Consider the following 22,718-nt stretch of genomic DNA (forward strand, 5'->3'; position numbering starts at 1 on the left):
CTGTATGAACATTATGACTTAGCTAACTTTCCACATTATCTGCTAAAGCTTGTAAGTGCCACTTTCCCAATTTTAAAACATTCTTTTAGTATGATAAATTCATGTACTTTAAGCTCATAATTTTATCATCTTTCAATGTGAAATTAGGTCATTTTTCTGCAAAGAATGTGTTCTATCTGCATTGATGTTGGTGTTAGGAAAGTTCCCATATGGTAAAAATGTTGGTGGTTTTGATTTCACCTGTCAGCTAGCTTCTTGAAGGATGTTTGGCCACAGTAAAGTTTTCTTTGTGGTCAATGAAGGAATCATTTTTCTTTGTGCTACTATGTCGGCAGTTGCCTGTAATAACATACAACTCTTAAAGCCAGGTGTCATATTTGACAAAGGACTGGCATCCACAATATATAAATAACTGTTGTAATTCAATAAACAAAAAGTCAAATTAAAAATAAAAGATTTGAACAGACACTTCACCAAAGAAGATATGTGGATGGCAAATAAATGCATTACTAATAAAAATTGTTAGTCATAAGGGAAATGAAATACACACATTAAGATGCCAAAAAATTTAAAAACCTGACAGCATCAAGTTCTGGCAAAAATGTGGTACAACTGGGACTCTCACGCATTTCTGGTGGGGATGCAGAATGATACAGCTACTTTGAAAAACTAAAGACACACTTATGACTCAGCAATTCTGTTCCTAGGTGTTTATTTACCCAAAAGAAATGAAAATGTATGTCCATACAAAAACTTGTACATGGATGTTCATAGCAGCATTATTCATAACAGCCAAAAAGTGGAAACAACTGAAGTCTATCAACTGATGAATGGATAAACAAACTGTGGTATACCCACACAATGGAATGCTAACTGGCAATAAAAATAAACAAACTACTGATGCATGCAATGATGTGGATTAATCTCAAATGTATTATAATAAGTGAAAGAAACGAGACTCAAATGGTTACATGCCATGTGATTCCATTTATATAATATTGATATGGTTTGGCTGTGTCCCCACCCAAAATCTCATCTTGAATTGTAATCCCCCAAATCTCCATAATCCCCACGTTTCAAGAGTGGGACCAGGTGGAGGTAATTGGATCATGGGGGTGGTTCCCTCCTTGCTGTCCTCATGACAGTGAATGAGTCTCATGAGATCTGATGGTTTTACAAGTGTCTGGCATTTCCCCTGCTGACACTTACTCTGTCCTGCCACCCTGTGAAGGAGGTGCCTGCTTCTCCTTTGCCTTCTGCCATGATTATAAGCTTCCTGAGGCCTCCCCAGCAATGCGGAACTGTGAGTCAATTAAGCCTTTCCTTTGTAAATTACCCAGTCTCAAGTATTTCTTCATAGCAGCGTGAGAATGGACTAATAAAGACATTCTGGAAAAGGTAAAATTATTGGAACAGAAAACAGATCAGTGGTTTGCCAGGGGCTGGTGGAGGGGGAAAAGATTGACTATAAAAGGGCTTTTTTTGAATGATTAAAGTGTTCTATATCTTGATTGTGGTGATGGTTACACAACTATATGTGTTTGCAAGAATAAAAAAGCTGACTTTTACTCTACGTAAATTATACTTCAATAAACCTGACTAAAAAAATAGTACATACAAATTTGGATATAGACTGATCTGACACACCATGCTTTTCTGAATTTGAATTCCAGTGTGTGAAGGCTCTAGAACTAAAATTCTGACAATATGCATTCCTAGATGAATGTTTCAAGCGAGCACTTTGCAGGATAGTTTCAATTTATTAAGGTGTAAGATACTGAATTACAGTATCCAGACATGGCTACCTGTGGTTAGTCCAGATTTGACTAACATAAATCTGGCCCCATTATGCTGCCATTTATCCCTTCCTTGAAACCCAGCCAGCCATGGCATCATCAGGATCTTAATGAGCCCTCTGGGGTTTCCATACTTGGATCTCAAGACTGTTTAATAGCTATTTTAGGCCTTTGAGATGGTCCTTGAGCACTACTGATGATGAGAAACTCACCAGGAGCAAAAATTTCAATATGTTTACTCATGATTGCAACCAACTGAATGCCTCTTAGCCAGTGACTTTGCAAGGTAAGTGATGAGTGGAAGAGTGGACCATGCAATAGATACGGTATTTCATCTATTATTTATGTTTTTTATGGGTCTTAATCCTATTTATAACTGCATTCATTACAAAATACCTTAGGAATTTGTAAAAAATAAGCAGGCTAAAGCACTGAACATTTTAATTTTCACCTAAAGATACAAATTATATTGTATTTCAATATGCAGTTTCTATAATTTTACTTTGTGTGAGATAAATTTGATGTATATAATCCCTTTGATTCCAATTCCTTGACAAATCTGTACAATTAATTTCCTCAGCCTTAACTGATGCTTCCTCCAGATCCATTCAATATTTAATAAAGACTCAGGTTTTAATCTCTTGAATCTTTACTCTTTCATAAGAAAGACTGACAAAGTTACTCTGGCTAGAACAATGGCATCAGCACTAGTCTAGCACTTTGGAATCATGCTGCTGTTCCCAGCCAGATCGAAAGAGTTAATAGGACAGGCCAAGTTTGAGAACCCACCTGCCAGCCTGGTCAGCCTCACTAATAAGAAACTACTTTTTCATTTGGGAAACAGAAGTAGGCCCCTCTCTGTTTACTAGTCTCTTTGATTTTGCAGTAAATCTCCAGATTTCTGGCTGAATTAGTCAGAGAAGCTCATTGAAGCAAAGAGCTTTAGTGTTTAGGAATAAGAATGTCTGACAGTGCGAAAAGAGGGGAGATAGGAGCTAATGAGTACTTTTATTTTTATTTTTATTTTTTTTTTGAGATAGAGTCTCACTCTGTCACCCAGGCTGGAGCACAGAGTGTAGTGGCGCAATCTTGGCTCACTGCAACATCCACCTCCTGGGCTCAAGCGATTCTCCTGCCTCAGCCTCCAGAGTAGCTGGGACTACAGGCTCCCACTACCATGCCTGGCTAATTAAATATGTAAATTTTTGAACCAGGGCTCAGTTTGTTTGTGCATTCTTTAATCTGAAACAGCCATTATTATTATCATTTTTGCCTTTGCTAGTTGTATTAGAGTTCTCCAGAGAAACAGAACCAGTAGGGGGTGTGTGTGTGTGTGTGTGTGTGTGTGTGTGTGTGTGTGTGTAATAAATACAGCATAAAGATATATGAGAATAGTTTTTAGGGAATTAGCTCACAAAATTATAGAGGCTGAGAAGTCCAATGATTGGCCATCTGCAAGCTGGAGGGCCAGGGAAGCTGGCAGTAGGGCTCAGTCCAAGTCTGAAGGTCTCAGAACCAGAGAAGCCAATGGTGTAACTCTCACTGCATGGCCAAAAGCCTGAGAACATGGGGCTGAGAGGGTACACTGATTTAAGTCCTGGAGTCCAAAGGAACGTGCAGTTCTAATGCTTAAAGGCAGGAGAAAAAGTGTGTCCCAGCTCCAAAAGAGAGAAAAAGAAAATATTCCTTTCCTCTTTGTTCTATCTGGGCCTCAGCCAATTGGACAGTGTCCACCGAAATTGGGTGAGGGCAGATCTTCCTTACTCAGTCTCCTGATCCAAATGTCAGTCTCTTCTGGAAATACTCTCACAGACACACACAGAAGTATGCTTTATTAGCTGTCTGGGCATCCCTTAATCCAGTCAAGATGACACCCAAAATTAACCATCACACTGATTGACTCTCAGAGATAAAATGTTTGAATTTTCATAAGTACACTTGATTTTGAAAATGGCATCCCACCTTCTGTGTCAAGAGCTTTAACTTACTTTTCTCATAAGAGAAATTTGTTTATACTCTAGACATATTATTGGGTCCAGGAGTTAGTCTACTATTTTTAATGAGTACCTATTATATGTCAAGCATTATTAGGCACTGTGTGGGTGGAGGGAGAAGGTGGAGAGGGGAGGAAAATTTGTTTTTACTTTAGACATGTTTTTGGGTCCAGGAGTTAGTCTACTATCTTATTGAGTACCTATTATATGTTAAGCATTATTAGGCACTGTGTGGGTGGAGGGAGAAGTTGGAGAGGGGGAGATAAAAAATTACCAAGACTTAGTTCCTAGATCCAAATATCTATTAGTAGGTGAAACAGTTGCATCTATTAATATATTAAGAACTTTTGTTCTTATGAAACTTAGTTTGAGGCCAATAGAGAGAATAGCTTTGTTATGTTTTAGGTGGTTAGATAGTACTTTATTCAGAGTATTTAGAGATTCCACAGTTCTGGAGCACCTTAAACATTGGGAGTATCACTGGCCACCATAGTGGAACGAGAAAAGGTCTTTGCTTTGAGTTTGTGGTACAGCTGGCCATCTATATCTGCATTCGTGGATATGGAACCTGCAGATACGGTGGGCCAACTTTTCCTATCACTGATTGGTTGAGTATCTGTAAATTTTGGTATCTGTGGGGGGTCCTCAGACCAATCCCCTGTGGATAGACAGCAAATTGTATGTGGATGCCTTTAAGAGTACTTGCTTTGGAGTAAAGCAGATTATTGGATTTGAATCTCAGATCTACAATTTATTAGCTGATGTGACCTTGGATGAATTATTTAACTTCTCTATACCTGGTATTCTCATTTATAAAAATGGTTTAATAGCAATATTGCATTGGGGTAATATGTGAATTATATACATCAATACATCTAAAAGCATTAGCTTAGTGCCTGGCACAGATAGGTAATCAATAAAGGTAAGTTATTACTGCTATTATTACATTTGCCCTGGGGAGCTAGAACCCATAGGGGCAGGACTTGAAAACAGATAATAACATACAAATGATAATATATCAGTGAATATCATGGCAAGAACTACATACTTTGGAGTGATAAAACAACCTCCATCAAATCCAAAACATGTTTTCGTTACTCCCAAACCCTATTGCATAGTCTCAAGTGGGTGTCCGGATTATTCCAGGCTCTCAGACTAAACCCATGAACTTCTTGGAATTCAGCAGTTGAGATCCAAAAGTAAACAATAGATTGGGCAATGTCCTAGACAGAAAAGGCAGTTTTTGTGGCAGGGCCTGTTTTATACTTAAGTGATTACAAATTTTCCTTGACAGCCTGTAGTGGGAGTGGCTCTCTTGTGGAATTCCAAGGGAAATATTCTCTGGACAGTCCTTATTTGCCTTTAGAGTAGGCCACTACCTACATACTTTAATTTTAGAGAACCTGCTTCAGATTTTATTTTCCCCAGATGTCTGATGCCTAAAATCTTAACAGGCTATTTATTTTTGTGATTTTTTTTTCTTCCCCAGCTGTAAGGCAAAAATCCCTTGTGGGGAGAGGAAAGTCAAGGTTCAATGCTTTGCTGGCCCACTCTTACTCTCCTCCTCACTGTAGTGAGGCTACTACCTGCATACCCAACCCCTGAATCTAGACTGTTTTGCTTGGGTCTCCGTTTCTTCTGGCTGTATCTGGTTCCTACTCTTGGTCGTAAATTCCTCCAGGGCAGGAATTATGTCAAAAGACTTTGCAGTATATTAGTTCACCTTTACCCTTACTACCTCTGCAATGATTTGAATGTCCCCTTCAAAATTCAAGTTGAAACTTGTCATTGTAATAGTATGAAGAGGTGGGAACTTTAGGAAATGATTAGGTCATGAATGAGTTAATTCCATTATCACAGGAGGGTTAGTTATTTTGGGAGTCAATTGGGCTCACATGACTCCCCCACCCCTACCCCAGTGTGATGCCCTCCATCATATTTTGAGACAACAATAATGTCCTCTGTCTTGGACTTCCCAGCCTTCAGAACTACAAGCCAAACAAATCTCTTTCTTTATAAATCTATCAGTCCATGGTATTTGGTTATAGCAGCAGAAAATTGACCAAGACAACCCCTTACCATAAACCTGTGTAGCAAATGCAAAATCAAAAGTAGGTGAATAGTAAACAGTACATTATTGTTGTTGATTTCTATGATCTGGTTTCTCTTCCCACAATCCTGAACGGTAAGGTGTTCTCTAGTATTTTTTCAGGACCATAAATTGTGAAGGAGACTGTGATAGTAGTAGACAATTCTAGGCCTTCTGGAACCATCACGAAAGGCAACATACTACTGTGCTAATTAAAAGGAAAAAAAATCCCTAAACAATCTCAGAAACTGATCTTTCCTGGCCAACAATCTCAGATATAGAAGATTAGATTTACTAAATTTAGAAAGAGTCCTGGTTTTTTTTTTTCCCAATCACAAAAATTATCCAGTAAAATCTATGCTCACTTCGGGTAGATCTGCAACAAGACACGTTCACAGGTCATTTCAATAACTTGCTAGGCTCTTCAGTACTCAGAGTCCCTGGAAATAAGTCATTAGCAGTGGAAAGCTGCTTTTTAGAATTTTCTAAAACAAATCCATGGGGTTTTGATCTGCTAAATTCGAATGTAGACAACAGCAGCCTTATTTCCCTACTTTTATAATCTAATTTATTTGGCTGTATCTGTGGGCTTAAGAGTTTAGTGTGCTTGGTAAAAAACACGTAAAAAAAAAAAGTCATTTTTCATTTCTACGAACCAGCCCCACCCCGGCGCTCTCTCGGGATCCTCGCTCTAGACCCGCCTCCGTCCAACCTGGCTCCGCCCCGTCCTGGTAGCGCCGCGCCTTGGAGGTCCGTGGCTAACTTGGTCCGGAAGAAGCGAGGCGGACCTTCCGGCGTTTGAAAAACTTCCGGCGGGAACCGGAAGGTGCGGTGGCACACACAGAATCTCGGGTCTTCTGACGTGCTGGGCGGGAAGGTGAGCTGTGCGTGCGCCTTGGCGGTCGTCTTGCGGGTTCTCAAGAGCCCAGCGCCCGGGCTCTGGGATCTTTGGGGCCATTAAAAAAGTTCTGAGCGCTCATTTGGGCAATAACACCCCTTTTTTAAAAGTGAGAAGTTCATTACATTTTACTGTCAGCGGTCTCTCACAACCGACCACCCGAAAACCCCTCCTAGCTACCTCGTGACACCTCTTTTCAGCCAAATTGCTGCAGCTCTTAGCGCATAACAGACATAGAAAAGCCTGGGCAAACCTGTTTTTTTTTTTTTTTTTCTTTTGAGACGGAGTCTCCCTCTGTCGCCCAGGCTGGAGTGCATGGAGCGATCTCGGCTCACTGCAAGCTCCGCCTCCCGGATTCACGCCATTCTCCTGCCTCAGCCTCTCGAGTAGCTGGGGCTCCAGGCGCCTGCCACCACGCCCGGCTAATTTACCTGGATTGTTTTTATACCTAAAATTATCGGAGGTGGGAGAGGAAGCACCCTTTTCACGGTCATGGTGGCCCTGTCTGAATCAACTGCACCTTCTGTAGTGCGCCTGGCATCTAGGAGGCGCTCAGTCACCGGAGGAAAGGAATGAATTGGGAACTCTCTAGGCAACTTTCTTCGAACCCCTCACGTGACATGTCATTAACATATTGTGTGTGGAATGGGAAACCAGACTAGTCTTGGTGTTCCAGGCACTGGGCTATAGTCCTTTGCCACATATCTTTCCCCTTTGAGTAAACTGTTTCACCTTATTGGGTCTCAGATTTCTGAATATAGCGGGACTATCTGATCTCAGGTTCTTTCAGCTCTAGTATTTTGTTTTTGTGACTTGGGAATCTGCTAGTATTCAAGCACTCTGTTGGTCCTTCATGGAAACTTGTTTAGGTGCCTCTTAAGAAATTGTCCTCCTTTGTTCGCCTTCTTGAATTTAAATTTTTTTTTCCAATTTTAATTTAGTATTTGTTAGTGTGCACGTCCTTTTGCCCCTTTCTCCTGATTTTCAGTCGTCCTAGTTTAGTGGCTCTTCCCTTAGTAACATCATAGCAACCTCCAAATTATTGACTTGGAATATGCTCATGTGCCCACAGTGATTAAGATAGTTTGAAAGGAGGGAAAAATCCCAAGTCACTGAAGTATAGGAATATTCTTATGTGCCATCACTTCTTCAGAAAGAGATGAGTGCAATGTGTGGCATTGCCTAAGAGTGGTGGAAAATAAATGTATATTCCTCTTTAGAGACCATATTTGTACATATTGTGTTCATTTAATAGTTGTAGGGCATCTGTTAAGTGCTAGGCCCTATGATACGGAAGTGAATAAGGCACATGTATTTCCTTCTTTCATGGTATTTACTCTCTTGACAGCAGTGCAAGCAATAAACAAGTAAAATGAATAATTACAGATTATGTTATAACCTACTGTATACAGGAAGTAAATAGTCTTCTTTTAAAATATAATTGAGAAACCTATTTTAGGCTTGAAATGTTAAGATCTAAGGGATGCAAGGAGCCAGTCAATTGACAAGCAGGGGGAAGAATACTCCAGGCAGAGAGAACCTGAGGTGGGAAAGAATGTTGTGACAAGAGCTGAGGAGCTCCAGCAAGTAGTAAAGGTGGTTAGAAAGGTGAGCAGAGCTCAGTCCGACAGGGCCTTTTCAAAGGCCTCATAAAAATGTGGCTTGATTCTAAGTGAAGGATGGGGTGGGAAGTAATTCATTGTTTCCAAAGTATATTCTAAATGATCTTGAGTTGATAAGTGGAGAATGAGTTGCAGGGGCAAGAATGGAAGTAGGGAGGGCAGTTAAGAGGTGAGTGTAGTAGTTCAAGTGAGGGAGGTTGAGGACTAAAGGCTCACTGAAGATTGCGGAGATCCAAGACATTTTGGAGGAAGATCTTATGTGACTTACTAATAGTCTGGATATGGGAGATGAAAGAAAAAAAGATTTGCAACATTTTGAGTTAGCAAATGGAACTTTGGAGGATGATAATATGCTCATTTTCTTGATTGTAGTGATGTGTATACATATGTCAAAACTTATCAAATTTGTACACTTTAAACATGTGCAGTGTATTGCATGTCAATTATATGTCAGTGAAGCTGTTAAAGAATTTTCTGGCCAGGCGCCGTGGCTCACACTTGTAATCCCAGCACTTCGGGAGGCTGAGGCAGGCAGATCACCTGAGGTCAGGAGTTCAAGACCAGCCTAGCCAACGTGACGAACCCCGTCTCTACCAAAAATACAAAAATTAGCTGGGTGTGGTGGTGCACGCCTGTAATCCCAGTTACTCAGGAGGCTAAGGCAGGAGAATTGCTTGAACCTGGGAGGTGGAGGTTGCAGTGAGCTGAGATCACTCCAGGCTGGGTGACAGAGTGAGACTGTCTCAAAAAAAAAAAAAAAAAATTTTTTTTTTCAAGGTTCTGGCTTAGCAAATAGGTGGGTGCCACTTATTGAGATGGGAAGGACTGGAATAGGAACAGGTTTTAGAGCAAGAAATGGTCATCAAGAGTTCCATTGTGTATGTGTTAAGTTAACTGTGAGACATCTAAATAGTTTCAGAGACAGGCAGTTTATTATGGAAATCTGAATGTTAAAGGCAAGGTTTGGGATGGAGGGATTAGGATTGTTAATAAGTAGGTGACATCGGTATGTAAAACCGTGGAGATGGATGAGGTTTTGGTTAATCTAACAGGTTTTATGACACAAAGTAAGAGGACATGGGAGTAGTGCAGATGGAGAAACAGGCCTCAAGAATATTGGTGTTTAAACTGGAGAATACATACTCCTGGGGGTGTACCTGTCGTAGGTAGTTTTAAAGACATAATTTCCAGGTCTTCAGCTTTTGTATATATTCTTTCTAGATCTGATCTGCTTGAAATTGGCTTGTGTGTCCATGCAGATTCTGCTTTCCCACCTTTACTTTTACATTCATATTTTTAACATTTGTGAAAAGAAATATTACAACTTACTCATCTTTCCATGGTATATTGCTTTCAGGGTGCCTAATAAAGAGGCAGTTGGAAATATTTGATTTAGGGGAGCCTTCTTTAAGGATAATGGTTAAGCAAAAACATAAGCCTGCCAAGGGTTTGCCGGTCCCTATTTTAAACACATTTCTGTTAAGGCTGAAGTGTGGAGATAGAATTGGTATATGGTAGTCTGTGTGGGAATGTTCTGAATTCAGGCATATTGTAGAATGTGGTGGTAGGAGTGATTGTAAGGTGATCTGGGTGGGTTGTTTGATGGGAAGCTTAGCACCTTCAAGTTTTTACTCTTGGATTCTCCAGAGAAAAGCCTTCCCATTCTCCTCCCTAGAGGGCAGTATTTTGGGAACTTAGTGGCAGAAGACTAGGGTTCTCTGCCTTTAGCATTCAGTCTGTATGGTTCCCATGCCCACAGTCTAGACTGTTTCATTAATACCTTCTCCAGAGAATAAACTTATAGACTTTTTCCTGGGGCAGTTGCCTAATAGCATGAAGTGAAGTAGGACACCTAGAGATATTCCTTTGTCAGTTTATACACAGCCCTAACCCCTTTCACCTTTAATTCCAAAGGTATCAGCTACTGTTTCATGTGAATTTTTTTTTTTAGAATACTGCAGGGTAAATTGGTTTGGTTCTCAAATGCTCCCACTACTGGCTTGGGATTTTAATTTTTATGTGTTGCAATCTGTTAGTCTTTTTGGTTTTGGAATTTTGAGGAGTCATGTTTAGGAAAACCTCCGTTTCCCCATCTCCACTCAAGAGTATGAAAAGAATCACCTTTATTTCTTAGTTCTTTTGTAGTTTTATTTTGTACATTTTAAACTATTAGTTATTGGGGAATAAATTTTTGTTAATGGTGTGGAGGTAGGAATTAAACTCCTTTTTTTCTTCTAGAGGAATAGCTAGTTGTCTCAATACCATTTATTGAATAATCCATTTTTGCCCTGCCCTGATTTGAAATGCCACCCTTGTGATACACTAACTTCCTCCATTCTTGTTTTGTTGTGGTAAGATACACATAACATACAAATCACAATTACCTGTTCTTTCATGATCAATGTCTAAAAAATACTAATTTGAGAAAGGATAATCTTTATAACTTAATATGCCAAAAAGAGAGTGAAGGGAAAGATGGAAGATTATCCTGTCTACTTCCTGCAGACTGCTTTCCTGTTGTTCTGTTGGTTCCCTCTGAGCACTATTTTGCCCAATCATTGTGCACTTACTGGACTGAGTTGAGCTATAGCTGCTGGGAGAACATATTCACTTTTGTGACAACCCCTTTAGTATTTCCATGAGCGATTATTTCCTCTTCTAAGTGGATGTTAGAACCAGAGGCATTATAACATAATGACTGGGTCAGAAACTTGTTTGAAGGGTTCTAAACATGTCAGAGTCTAGTGCAGTCCTTATGGTTTGATGGTTTTATGGTAATAATATCAGGCAGCCACTTATAAAGTCCTTTATTAATTAATTTTAACAGATAATTAATCTTAACAGCTAAAGTAATTTTATTTACTTTCCTGTATTGTGTGATGTCTCTGGTTATTTGTCTTAACTTTTTTTTACAGCTTGGCCTTTAAATTTGGTAAATAGTTTTTAGTCACATAGTGATTAATCATTTTATTTAAGTTTAATGAGCTTTTATTATAAGGGAATGATTATCTTGTTTTAAGAATAACCTGGCTGCTTACTCAGTCAATCAGCATCATTTATTTTATTGCCAACTTTGTAGAGAGACCTCTACTTTTTTCATTAAGAATATATAGAATAGGCCGGGCACAGTGACTCATGCCTGTAATCCCAGTACTTTGGGAGGCTGAGGTGGGCGGATCACCTGAGGTCAGGAGTTCAAGACCAGCCTAACCAACATGGAGAAATGCTGTCTCTACTAAAAAATACAAAATTAGCCGGGTGTCGTGGCGCATGCCTGTAATCCCAGCTGAGGCAGGAGAATCGCTTGAACCCAGGAGGCGGAGGTTGTGGTGAGCCAAGATCGTGCCATTGCACTCCAGCTTGGGCAGCAAGAGTGAAACTCTGTCTCAAAAAAAAAAAACAAAGAATAGGAAAAAAATGTTTCTGTCTTTGAGATACAGTTTATTAAAGGACTTTATAAGTGGCTGCCTGATATTATTACCGTAAAATAACACAGAATACTTAAGCACACAATTCTTAAAAAATGAAGCACACAATTTTCCTACAGGTGTCACCCTGTAGGAGTTTATATTTTTCAAATGATGGCCCATACTCTTAAGAGTTTTAAACCACTGGAAGGCTGTTAGCTACTCTTTTATTTTTTGAGACCGAGTCTCACTCTGTTGCCCAGGCTGGAGTGCAGTTATGCAATCTCTGCTCACTGCAACCTCCACCTCCTGGGTTCAAGTGATTCTTCTGCCTCAGCCTCCCCAGTAGCTGGGATTTCAGGCACCCACCACCACATCTGGCTCATTTTTCTATTTTTAGTAGAGACTGAGTTTCACCATGTTGGCCAGGCTGGTCTTGAACTCCTGACTTCAGGTGATCCACCCTCCATGGCCTCCCAAAGTGCTGGGATTACAGGCATGAGCCATGGTGCCCAGCCAGCTACTCTTTTAACTGGCAGCTACATAGCAGGGGAAACTGGTGTTTGGGCTTGTGAATAAACATCATTGTTTTTGTTTTTTTCCTATGAAATGTTAGTTTTGAATGACCCATTACTTGTAGCCAAATAAAGTGATTGGAATATTCAAGTGTTGCTGATTTTATGTTCTGTTTCTTCTAGATGTCATCATTGCCAAGAAGAGCGAAAGTACAGGTCCAGGGCGTGGTACTAAAAGATGAATTTTCTTCATTCTCTGAGTTGTAAGCATACTGGTTTAATATGTGGGTAGGGGAATGATGAATATTTTAGTAAGGAGTAATGCATTCTGTCACTTTCTAACTCCTTGAGTGATGTGGGTAGAAAAAACTTTTTTTATTCATTCATGCAACAAATATTTGTTGAACTCATGCTGTGTTCCAGGTTCTGTCTAGTGTTGCTAATAAAGTATCGAAAGGAGAGAGAAAGTAACCAACTAAATATATAACATAATATTTACACTAGAATGTAAGCTCCATGAGAGCACAGCGTTTTATATATTGCTTTAGAGCAGGATTTTTCAACCTCTGCACTACTGACATTGTGTGCAAGATAATTCTTTGTTGTGGGGGCTGTCTTTTTTCTTGTAGGATTTTTAGCAGCATCCTTGGCCTCTGCCCACTGGATGCCAATAGCTTCCTGCTAAGTTATAACAATTAAAAATGTCTCCAGACATTGCTAGATATCCCCAGTTGAGAATCTCTGCTTTAGAGTCATATTAGGTGCTCTGAAGATATTTGTTAAGTAAATGACTGATAATATTTATGGTAATAAGTACTATAAAGAAAAAACAGGGCAGGGGATAGAGAGCATAGTGAGTGGTTGCAGTCGGGGGGCGTTTTGGATAGAGTAGTCAGAAGGTTGTTTCGGAAGATGTGGCAAGAGATCTAGATGAGATTTGGGGGTGCAGCTTGCAAAGATCTTGGGGATGGGTGTTCCAAATAGAGAAAGCAGCAAGTGCAAAGACCCTGAGGCAGAAATAAGTTTGGTGTGTTCAGGGAACAGCAAGAAGACCAGTGTGGCCAGTCTGGAGACATGAGGCAGAGAGTAGTAAGAAATGAGATTGTAATGAGTAGGATCTGGATCTAATAGGCTTAGATCCTTCTCCTTAGTCCCTTTGACTTCTCTTCTCACCAACCTCTAAATGTTGGAATCCCTCAAGGCTTAATTCTAAGCCCTCCCCCCTCTCCCCTCCCCGTTGGTAGCTGATCTTGTCTTATGGCTCAATATAAAAATCTCAATTTTATACAGTATCTCCAACTTGATCTTCCCTGGAATTTTATTTGAAGTGGGTTGGGAGGCCACTGGAGGGTTTTGGGTTGGGATGTTACATGACCTGGTTTATATTTGTAAAATATTCTGGTTTCTTGGTGGAGAATAGACTACAGGGGGCAAAACTGGAAGTAGGGGAAATGAGTTAAGGAGATTATTTTAGAAGCATAGGATTCTAGATGTGAAAGTGATGAGAAATGGTCTACTTTGGGATATATTTTGAAGGTAGAGTGGACAGGACATGGTGGTGGATTGGATTTGGGGTATGAAAGAATGACAGACATTTTAGAAAGACTGGAAGAGGAACAGGTGTGAGAGTGGTGGAATCAGGAATTCAGTTTTGTACTTGGTAAGTTTGATGTGATTGCTGGACATTCAGGTGAAAGTGGATATACAAGTCTTGAGCTCAAGGGGGGAAGGTCAAGTTGGAGATACTATATAAAATTGAGATTCCCAGCTGGGTGTGGTGGCTCACACCTGTAATCCCAGTGCTTTGGGAGGCCACGTCGGGCTGATCATTTGAGGCCAGGAGTTTGAGACTAGCCTGGCCATCATAGTGAAACCCATCTCTACTAAAAATACAAAAATTAGCCAGGCATGGTGGCACGTGTCTATAATCCCAGCTACTTGGGGGACTGAGACATGAGAATCACTTGAGCCCAGGAGGTGGAGGTTGCAGTGAACCGAGATCATGTCTCTGCACTCCAGCCTGGGCGACAGAGGGAGACTGTCTCTAAATAAATAAATATATAAAAATAAAATATAGATTCCTTTATTGAGAAAATATAAGATTACCTGGCAAGAGAGCATAGAGGGAGGAGAGGACTGAGGACTAAGCCTTGAGGGATTCCAACATTTAGAGGTTAGGGAGAAGAGGAGTCAAAGGGGCTAAAGAGAAGCTGCCAAGAAGTAGTATGAAAACCAAGGGGTGGGGTTCCTGTATATAAGGGATATGCTCTAAGGGGTGAGTGCCAGATGCTCCTGAGAGCTGAAGGGATTGGGAAAGAGAGTTGACTAGCTGCCTTAGAACTATTTCATGTATAACACAACAGTATCTGTGCTTGTGTTTTGTTCATAATAACTAAAGGGCCTTTAGTCTTGGTGATATTCCTTTGTGAAATAGGGTTAGTCAGTAATCCTGGTTGATAGGTGATGAGACTAAGGAGGGAAGAAGTCATGCTGCTCAGTTTGGTGATAGTATGAGGAGTGGAACCCTAGTTTTCTATTTCATTGGTTTTCTAATTATAGTTTCTTTCAGTTCCACTGCTGTTATGTTATTCTGATTATTCCTGTTTTTTGTTTGATTGTTTGTTTTTGCTTACCAGGCTTAATGGCATCTCTGAAGAGAACACCAGTAGTTTGACCTATCATAATTATTCTCTTCTAGAGCATAATTTAGCTAAGAAGTCATCCAGTCAGGTTTTTGCCCCCATGAAGAACTTAACATTAAAAAACCCAGACTTCCCTATTCACTCATCTCAGTAAAGGAAGTCTCACTAATATTGACCTTTTACATTAGAGTAGAAATGGAATTAACTGGGTTGGCAGGAGCATGATGGTCCTTTAACAGAGTTCCCATGGCTGCTTTTTCTCTGCTCTTGCTGTGAGTTTGATTCTTTGTTGTTGGAAAAGTACTGTAGTCGCACCTGATCCAATCTAATCAGGAAAGAAATCCATTCTGTGAAAGGAAAAAAGGGTTAATTAAAGCAGTTGGAAGGGTCTTGGTGCTGGCTTTTAATGTAATTTAGGGTGTTTCCTAGAGCCATTTCTCAATCCTTTCGTTGATTTGAATAACTTAATACAATTTAAATGAATTTGATTAGTAGTTGGGAACTTATTTAAGTGCTTTTCACTGTTAAAATTGAAAAGCTCACATTGACTATAGTTTGACATGACCCAGTAAATTACTTAAGGTAATAAATTATTTTCTGTGTCTTGAATGAATGTGTGTATGTGTTTGTCAGTTAGGTGAGAAGAGAATGGAGAGACAGAGCTGTGATTTACAGCATACTGGGGTATTTTTATACTGGCCCATCATCAACTCTGTTGGTTCAATTCTCAGCAATAACTGTTCACAGCCTGTACTCAATCACTCCATTTTATATTAAACACCTCCTACTTTATCATTTTTTCAAGAATCATGCATCTCTTTTTTACCTTTGACATTTGCTTTTATTTTTCCTGGAGATTATTCTGTTGATTTACTTCTAGATCATCTGCCTCTGAAGAAGATGACAAGGAAGATAGTGCCTGGGAGCCCCAAAAGAAAGTTCCCAGAAGCCGTAAACAGCCCCCTCCCAAGGAATCCAAACCAAAGAGGATGCCTCAGGTGAAGAAGAATGCCCCACAGATCAGTGATGGCTCAGAAGTCGTTGTTGTTAAGGAGGAGCTGGTAGGTGCTATAGCTGGATAGAGGGAACTCTGTAGTGTCTTCCTGATTGGTGATGTTACTTTCTTATTCTACAGAGTAGGACAAGGCATGTAAATGACAAAAACTGCCAGCAATGGCATCCCCTACCATGGGTCTTAATTTTTGGGTCTGTACTGTGTTTCTTTGTCTAGTCCCTTTTCCTTCTCCTAGGAGTTGGTCTGGGTGTGGTAGTGCTGGTAATGATGGTAGCATTAGCAAATAGTTGAGTGCTTACCATTAGCCAGGCAATGCGCTCAACATTTCATTTAAATGATCTTACTTAATCTTTATAACAACCATTGAGGCAAGTGCTTTTATGCTGATTTTATAGATGAGAAAGCTGAAGAAAGATGTTAAGTGACTTGCTCATGGTGTACAGATAGTAAGTGATGGAACTGGGTTTCTAAGTTAGGAACATGATTTTGTCAACATTTTGGGAACAGATATATCTCTCTTGGGTGTTTTTACATCAGTTGTGTTCACAAGAGAGATAAATACAACCAGAGTGCTGGTTTAATATTTAATAATTTAAAATAATAATCTTAAGGACTTGAAATTCTTATGGCCAGCCTTTTGTTCTCCTTGGAGGCTAATCTGAATAGGGAATTAAGTAGTAATCAGAAATTTACTTGATGAGCATGGACTCAGAATAGGATGATAAGATAAATCCATTTATTTGAGTTTATTGAATGTCCACTGTGGTCTAGGCACTATGCTTGTCACAATGACAATTGAATGTTTTAATAGCTTGAAGCTAAGACAGTGGCTGACAACACCCTTTATGATTGATACTTTCTTTAGATATGTCAATTCATTTGATTAGGTTATCAACTCTTTTAGGCCTGGGAGTTATTTTATCTTTATATCTCTGCTCTGATCCGTTCTGTTTTGGGCAAAAAATTTAATACTCAGAGGGCTCTCTAATGTTCATTATTTTCAAGTTCAGATGGTGGTGGTGGTAGGTTGGCATTGGGGTGGAGGTGCTCTTTATTGTAGTTCTAAGTATTTTTAATAGTGGTTCTGGAAAAAATACTTGATAAAAGAGAAGATAGAATTTTGACTAAAATTTAGTTTGGGAATTGTTCATGTTTGTGCCATCTGCATCATTTAGGTAATGGAGAACAGATCAGCTTAGGGGTAGGGTCTTTATCTTATTTACACTATCCCCAGTGCCAAGATGGGTGCCAAGTCTCATTTCTTCACACTTGAGCTGTCACTTGGATTGGGGGTCAGTGGCAGTGCAGAGTGTAGTCCCTAGATACCTGTGTGGGCTGCTGTGCCGACTCTTGTTAAAGAAAAATTCCTGACATTAGCCTGCTGTCATTCTGTGTTCTATCCTCTACTCTTCAGCAGAAATTGGTGGCATGTGTAGCCTGTTGAGTTGTATGAGTCAATGTGTTACTTTTCTGTCTGCTAGGTGGTTGACTTTGATAGCAAGTTTTAATCTTGGTTTTCTGGCATGTGTAGACCTATCCTTTACTCATTTTTAAAAATTAAACTGCTTATTTCTAAATAGTTGACATGCAATGGCAAGAAATAATAGAGGAATTCCATGTACTCTTTATCCATTTTTTCCCAAATGGTATAGCATCTTGCAAATCTATAGTAAGATGTCACAACCAAGATACTGACATTGATAAAATCCACTGATCTTATTTAGATTTCTCCAGTTTTACTTGTATTCATTCATGTGTATGTATATGTATGTACTTGGTTCTGTGCAATTTTATCACACATGTAGGTTTGTGTATCTACCATGACAGAACAGTTCCATCACCACAAAGATGCCTAGTGTTGCCCTTTTATAGCCACACCCACCTCCCCCCATCATCTCTGACCCTTGCCAACCTCTAATCTGTTCAGGAATGTTACATAAATGTATTCATATAGTATGTAAGTTTGAGATTGGCTTTTTTTCCCACTCAACGTAATTTCCTTGAGATTCTTCCAAGTTATTGTGTGTGTCAATAATTTGTTCACTTTTATTTGTGAGTAATATTCCCAGGAAATTGCTTTTTATCTTCTAATTCTCATATGTTCTCTTTGTGGTTTGATAGAATAGCTCTGTGGCTATTGCTGATACTGCTTTGGAAGACAGAAAAAATAAATTGAATACTGTACAGACTCTGAAAACAGCCAAGACAAAACGGAAATGTGCAGCGCAGCCACATGCAGTTCGAAGGACTAAAAAGCTGAAAGTTGATGAAGAAACCAGCAAAGCCAGCTACTTAGAGGGTGAGAGTAATAGTTCAGAGACACCATCCACAAGCACTGTGTGGGGAGGTACATGCAAGAAGGAAAAGAATGACGATGAGTTTACATTTGGTCAGTCCCCTTTAAAGAAAATCAAGACTGAAACGTGTCCTCAGGGGCAGCCTGTCAAGTTTCCGGCAAATGCCAATCATATTAAAGAGGAGGTGGAAATGAATTGGGACATAGTACAGGTATGTGTGGCCTTTTTCTGTCACTTTAGTTGTTTTGAGTGCTTTCTTTTTGACTAGCACAGGGGTTGTACTGTCTAAGGGAAGGGCTGGGGGTTTTCAATTCCCTCTTCAGTTTTGCCAGTGGTTTCTGGAGGCTTTCCTACTTGTTACTTTCTTGGGTACACTGTTTTGTGTTGTAGCTAATCATCAGTTCTGCTAAGATGCATGGCCTCTCTTGGCCTTTTGCCATGGTGTTTTAGTGAACATACACTATGTAGACAGATTGTACCAACTGGTTGGGCTCCCACAGGTTCATTGTTAAGTTTTTGCTTTGAACTTGGACTGTATTTTCCTATAAAAGCAGTGTAGGTGATTAGGTCACTGGCTGTTCATACATCGGTTTAACCCTTAGTATAATGTCGTAATGTACTACAACAAGGCCTAGCGATTTTTGAAAGGAAATTCTATAATAATTCCAACTTGAGATGCCAGAATTATATGTCTTACTACAGGGGAAATCAGATTTCTCCCAGTTTTTTTGGCTGGCTTTGGGGACAGTGTTGGAGACCCGAAGAGTAGCTAGTGAGCTTTTGTCTGTCCCAGCACATTCTGGGACCATTTTAGACTTAATTATGGTAGTGCCTCTCAGGGTAGATGGGAGTGACTTCCCTCCCTGTTATCTGTCCCAGTGATTCTGTTGTGTACTCTTTCCCTTGCTGTGATTGTGGCTGTAGAGCTGAGGGCCTCTGCTGGATGCTGATTCCACTTCTCAATCTAGGACTGCCTGTGTGTCACAAATGTCTTTGTACCCATGCTGCCTTTTCTATTACCTATTAGTAAAATGTAATTTTTTTTTTTTTTTTTTTGAGACGGAGTCTTGCTCTGTTGCCCAGGCTAGAATGCAGTGGTGCTCACTGTCAGCTCCGCCTCCCGGGTTCACGCCATTCTCCTGCCTCAGCCTCCTGAGTAGCTGGGACTACAGGCACCCGCCACCACGCCTGGTTAATTTTTTGTATTTTTAGTAGAGACGGGGTTTCACCGTGTTAGCCAGGATGGTCTCGATCTGCCTGCCTTGTGATCTGCCCGCCTCGGCCTCCCAAAGTGCTGGGATTACAGGCATGAGCCACTACGCGTGGCCTGTCACTGGTAATTTTTAATCATGATTTTTCTTCCCTCTGGTGCACTAAGGAATAGAATGTTGCTTTACAGCTTTTCCTCTTACCCTTGTTCCTGAATGAATAGTCCAAGGTATCTTGGAAAAACAGAGTATAATTAGGCTCCTTTCTATGCCTTCTTTTTCTTTGTTAATTTAGACCTAGAAGGCAGCGTTTTTAAAGTGTGGTCCATGGACTACCTGCATCAGATTCACCCTGAAGCTGTTCTTAAAGTTCTTGGTTCCAGACCAGTCCTACAGAGGCAGGTGGACATGTACCACTTCCCTTCTCTTTTCCTTTTCTAACACTTTTGAAGCTTATTTCCATTGTTGATGTAGATCCACCTCTGGTAGTTGACAGTGTGCAGGAGGAAGTTAAGAAGTTTTAGACTGTGAAGTCTCTGGTCTTTGAGATTTGGTAATAAGTTATTCATAGTAAAGAGCTACTTATTCTATGACTCTGCTTCCCACCCTGTGTTACAGGGAAAGAGATGTAGAAAATGGCCCTGCCTTAACCTTTTGTCTCTAGGTTACAAGTATATAAGCTCTTTGTAATGAGCTTAAGTAGAAAAGAGTTTTTCACCAAGGACATAAGGGACCTTTCAAAGAACAAAAGGGACAGAATGTGGTCAAGTCTCCCAAAGGACTTGAACCAGAAATTGGAAACTGTGAGGACTCAGAGAAGATGCTGTTAGTTTTCTCTCTATCTGGTGTCTTATAATCACCAATTTCTGCTGCTTCTCTGTTTGAGTTATTATTTTCTCAGCAGATGAGATTTTCTTGCTTCTTTACAGAGGATAGAAAATGACAGCTCCCTAGTTTATTTGCCATTAGTTTTATTAGTTACGTAGACTGACTAGTTACTTCTGTATTCCAGTTCCAATTTTTTTTTTTTTTTTTTTTTGTGAGACAGTCTCACTCTGTCACCCAGGCTGAAGTACAGTGGCGCGATCTTGGCTCACTGCAACCTCTGCCTCCCAGGTTCAAGCGATTCCCCTGCCTCAGCCTCTTGAGTAGCTGGAACCACAGGCATGTGCCACCACGCCTGGCTAATTTTTTGTATTTTTAGTAGAGACGGGGTTTCACCATGTTAGCCAGAATGGTCTCCGTCTTCTGACCTGGTGATCTGCCCACCTCGTTCTTCCAAAGTGCAGGGATTACAGGTGTAAGCCACCGCACCCGGCCTCCAGTTCCAAATTTTAAGAAGAAAGTCTGATTGGCTGAATTTGGGTCAGGTATCCATCTCTGGCCCAGTGCTTGGGGTGCTGAGGCCTCACTGTATTTTAGAAATATGGCTGCCAGGGCTCCACCTCTGTGTGTGTGTGTGTGTGTGTGTGTGTTAGGGTTGTGGGGGGGTGCAGGTATCCATCTCAGGGCTCCACCTCTGTGTGTGTGTGTGTGTGTGTGTGTGTGTGTGTGTGTGTGTGTGTGTTAGGGTTGTGGGGGGGTGCAGGTATCCATCTCTGGTCCAGTGCCTGGGGTGCTGAGGCCTCACTGTGTTTTAGAAATATGGCTGCCAGGGCTCCACGTGTGTGTGTGTGTGTGTGTGTGTGTGTGTGTGTGTGTGTGTGTGTGTGTGTGTGTGTGTGTGTGTGTGTGTGTGTGTGTGTGTGTGTGTGTGTGTGTGTGTGTGTGTGTGTGTGTGTGTGTGTGTGTGTGTTAGGGTTGTGGGGGGGTGTTCTCTGAGAAAAGGAGGGCATTTCTGGGCCAGAAGATGTCTACTTCAGAGTTCAGCTTTAGAATGTAAATTTATAAATCTAGGTGATGATTAGCCACTGTTGACAAAGATTTACTTAGGTTTCTTTTATCATAATACCTTAAGGTATTGGTTTATAGATCATAATACTTACCATTTATTTATAGATGACTTGTTAGGAGCTCGGCTCTGTACTAGGCACTTTACATTTGTTTAATACATTATCATGATGGATTAGTAGATACAATGGGTTAACCATCAAAGAATCCTTTATGGATAGGAGTAGAATAGACAGAAAACAGGTTTGTTTGTTCAGAAAAACCATCTTAAAGTTAAAACTTACTGGGAAATTACTGAGAATTGACTCAAAGTATTTGTAGAATTTAGTTTCTAGTTTGCGTCATTTCTCTAATAGGTATAACTAAAGTTGATTTCAGAGCTTTGAGAGAAGAAAATTTGTTCTGCAATTCGTTAACCTAGACTTTTAATGTTTTGTTAGGGATGAATATCTGGGTTCACTAATGAGTTCTGTAATGTCACTAAAATAGCAGCTAAACAAAGCCTTTTGGAAAATACATTACAAGAGAAGGGCAAGATTACTTGCTGAGTAGAATGAGGAGGGACAAGTGTATGATGAACGATAGGTGCCCAGCTGCCAGAAGGTGAGTGACAAATGAAAAGCAAAGAAAGAAAAGTTTTATTTGTAAGCTAGTAGCAGTAATGTCCTTTGTTGTGTTGTGGGAACAGTGACTTGGAAGCAAGTTGTCTCATTTAAAGGCACAAGAACTATTTTATGGCCTTTTGCCCTCTTAGAAAATATTTTGAAAATTATAGGCATACTAGATTTTCCTTTTAATTCCAAGCAATTTTTTTTTCCTCTTCCTTTTTTGAAGTGAATTTTGACAGCTGAAAGCCTATTCTCTGAGAATCTGGGCACTCCTTGCCTGTGAGTTGGGAAGTCGTTTTTGGGACGCTGCCACCTTTGCTGAGCAATCCGATGGCAATTATTAAGCTCAGCATTTTCCTGGTGGGTTCAGGGAAATTGCCTGGGAAACTATTACGTGTGAATTTACATGTTTGGGTTTTTTTTATTTAACCAGTTGCAATTATCCTTCCTTAATTTTAACTTGAATTTTACAGACAGTTCTTGTGGTATATGTGGATTTCCTTTCCTATACTTTTAAAATTTCTCCATAAACAGGAGAAACTTTGTGGGAGAGAAAGTAATTTTGTCTCAAAACTGTATTCCTGCTTGTAAACATGGTTGAGAACAGGGGTACATGTTGGAAAAAGAGGGAACTGACAAGAATGAGAGTCAAGTAATACCAAACCAGAAAATCAGAAAAGTCTTGAACATTTGGATAAGGATCAGACTCAACGAAATACCTGTAACATGCATATTAT

The 22,718-nt window shown here is 40.2% G+C and overlaps 1 protein-coding gene across 2 annotated transcripts in view; it reads left to right on the plus strand.

Annotated features, from left to right (window-relative positions):
- Positions 1 to 6,650: 6,650 nt before the first annotated feature.
- The window catches only part of SRBD1 (S1 RNA binding domain 1), a 231,295-nt gene continuing 215,227 nt past the window's right edge, over positions 6,651 to 22,718 (plus strand). For both annotated transcript variants that reach the window (XM_063648752.1, XM_054475213.2), the window contains exons 1-4: positions 6,651 to 6,756; positions 12,505 to 12,584; positions 15,844 to 16,024; positions 18,100 to 18,486. In XM_063648752.1, the coding sequence (XP_063504822.1) occupies positions 12,505 to 12,584; positions 15,844 to 16,024; positions 18,100 to 18,486 (648 nt within the window). In that variant the 5' untranslated portion in view covers positions 6,651 to 6,756. The remainder of the gene's footprint in view (positions 6,757 to 12,504; positions 12,585 to 15,843; positions 16,025 to 18,099; positions 18,487 to 22,718) is intronic.

Source organism: Pongo pygmaeus, chromosome 12 (assembly GCF_028885625.2).
Source record: "Pongo pygmaeus isolate AG05252 chromosome 12, NHGRI_mPonPyg2-v2.0_pri, whole genome shotgun sequence".
In the NCBI taxonomy this organism is placed as follows: Eukaryota; Metazoa; Chordata; class Mammalia; order Primates; family Hominidae; genus Pongo; species Pongo pygmaeus.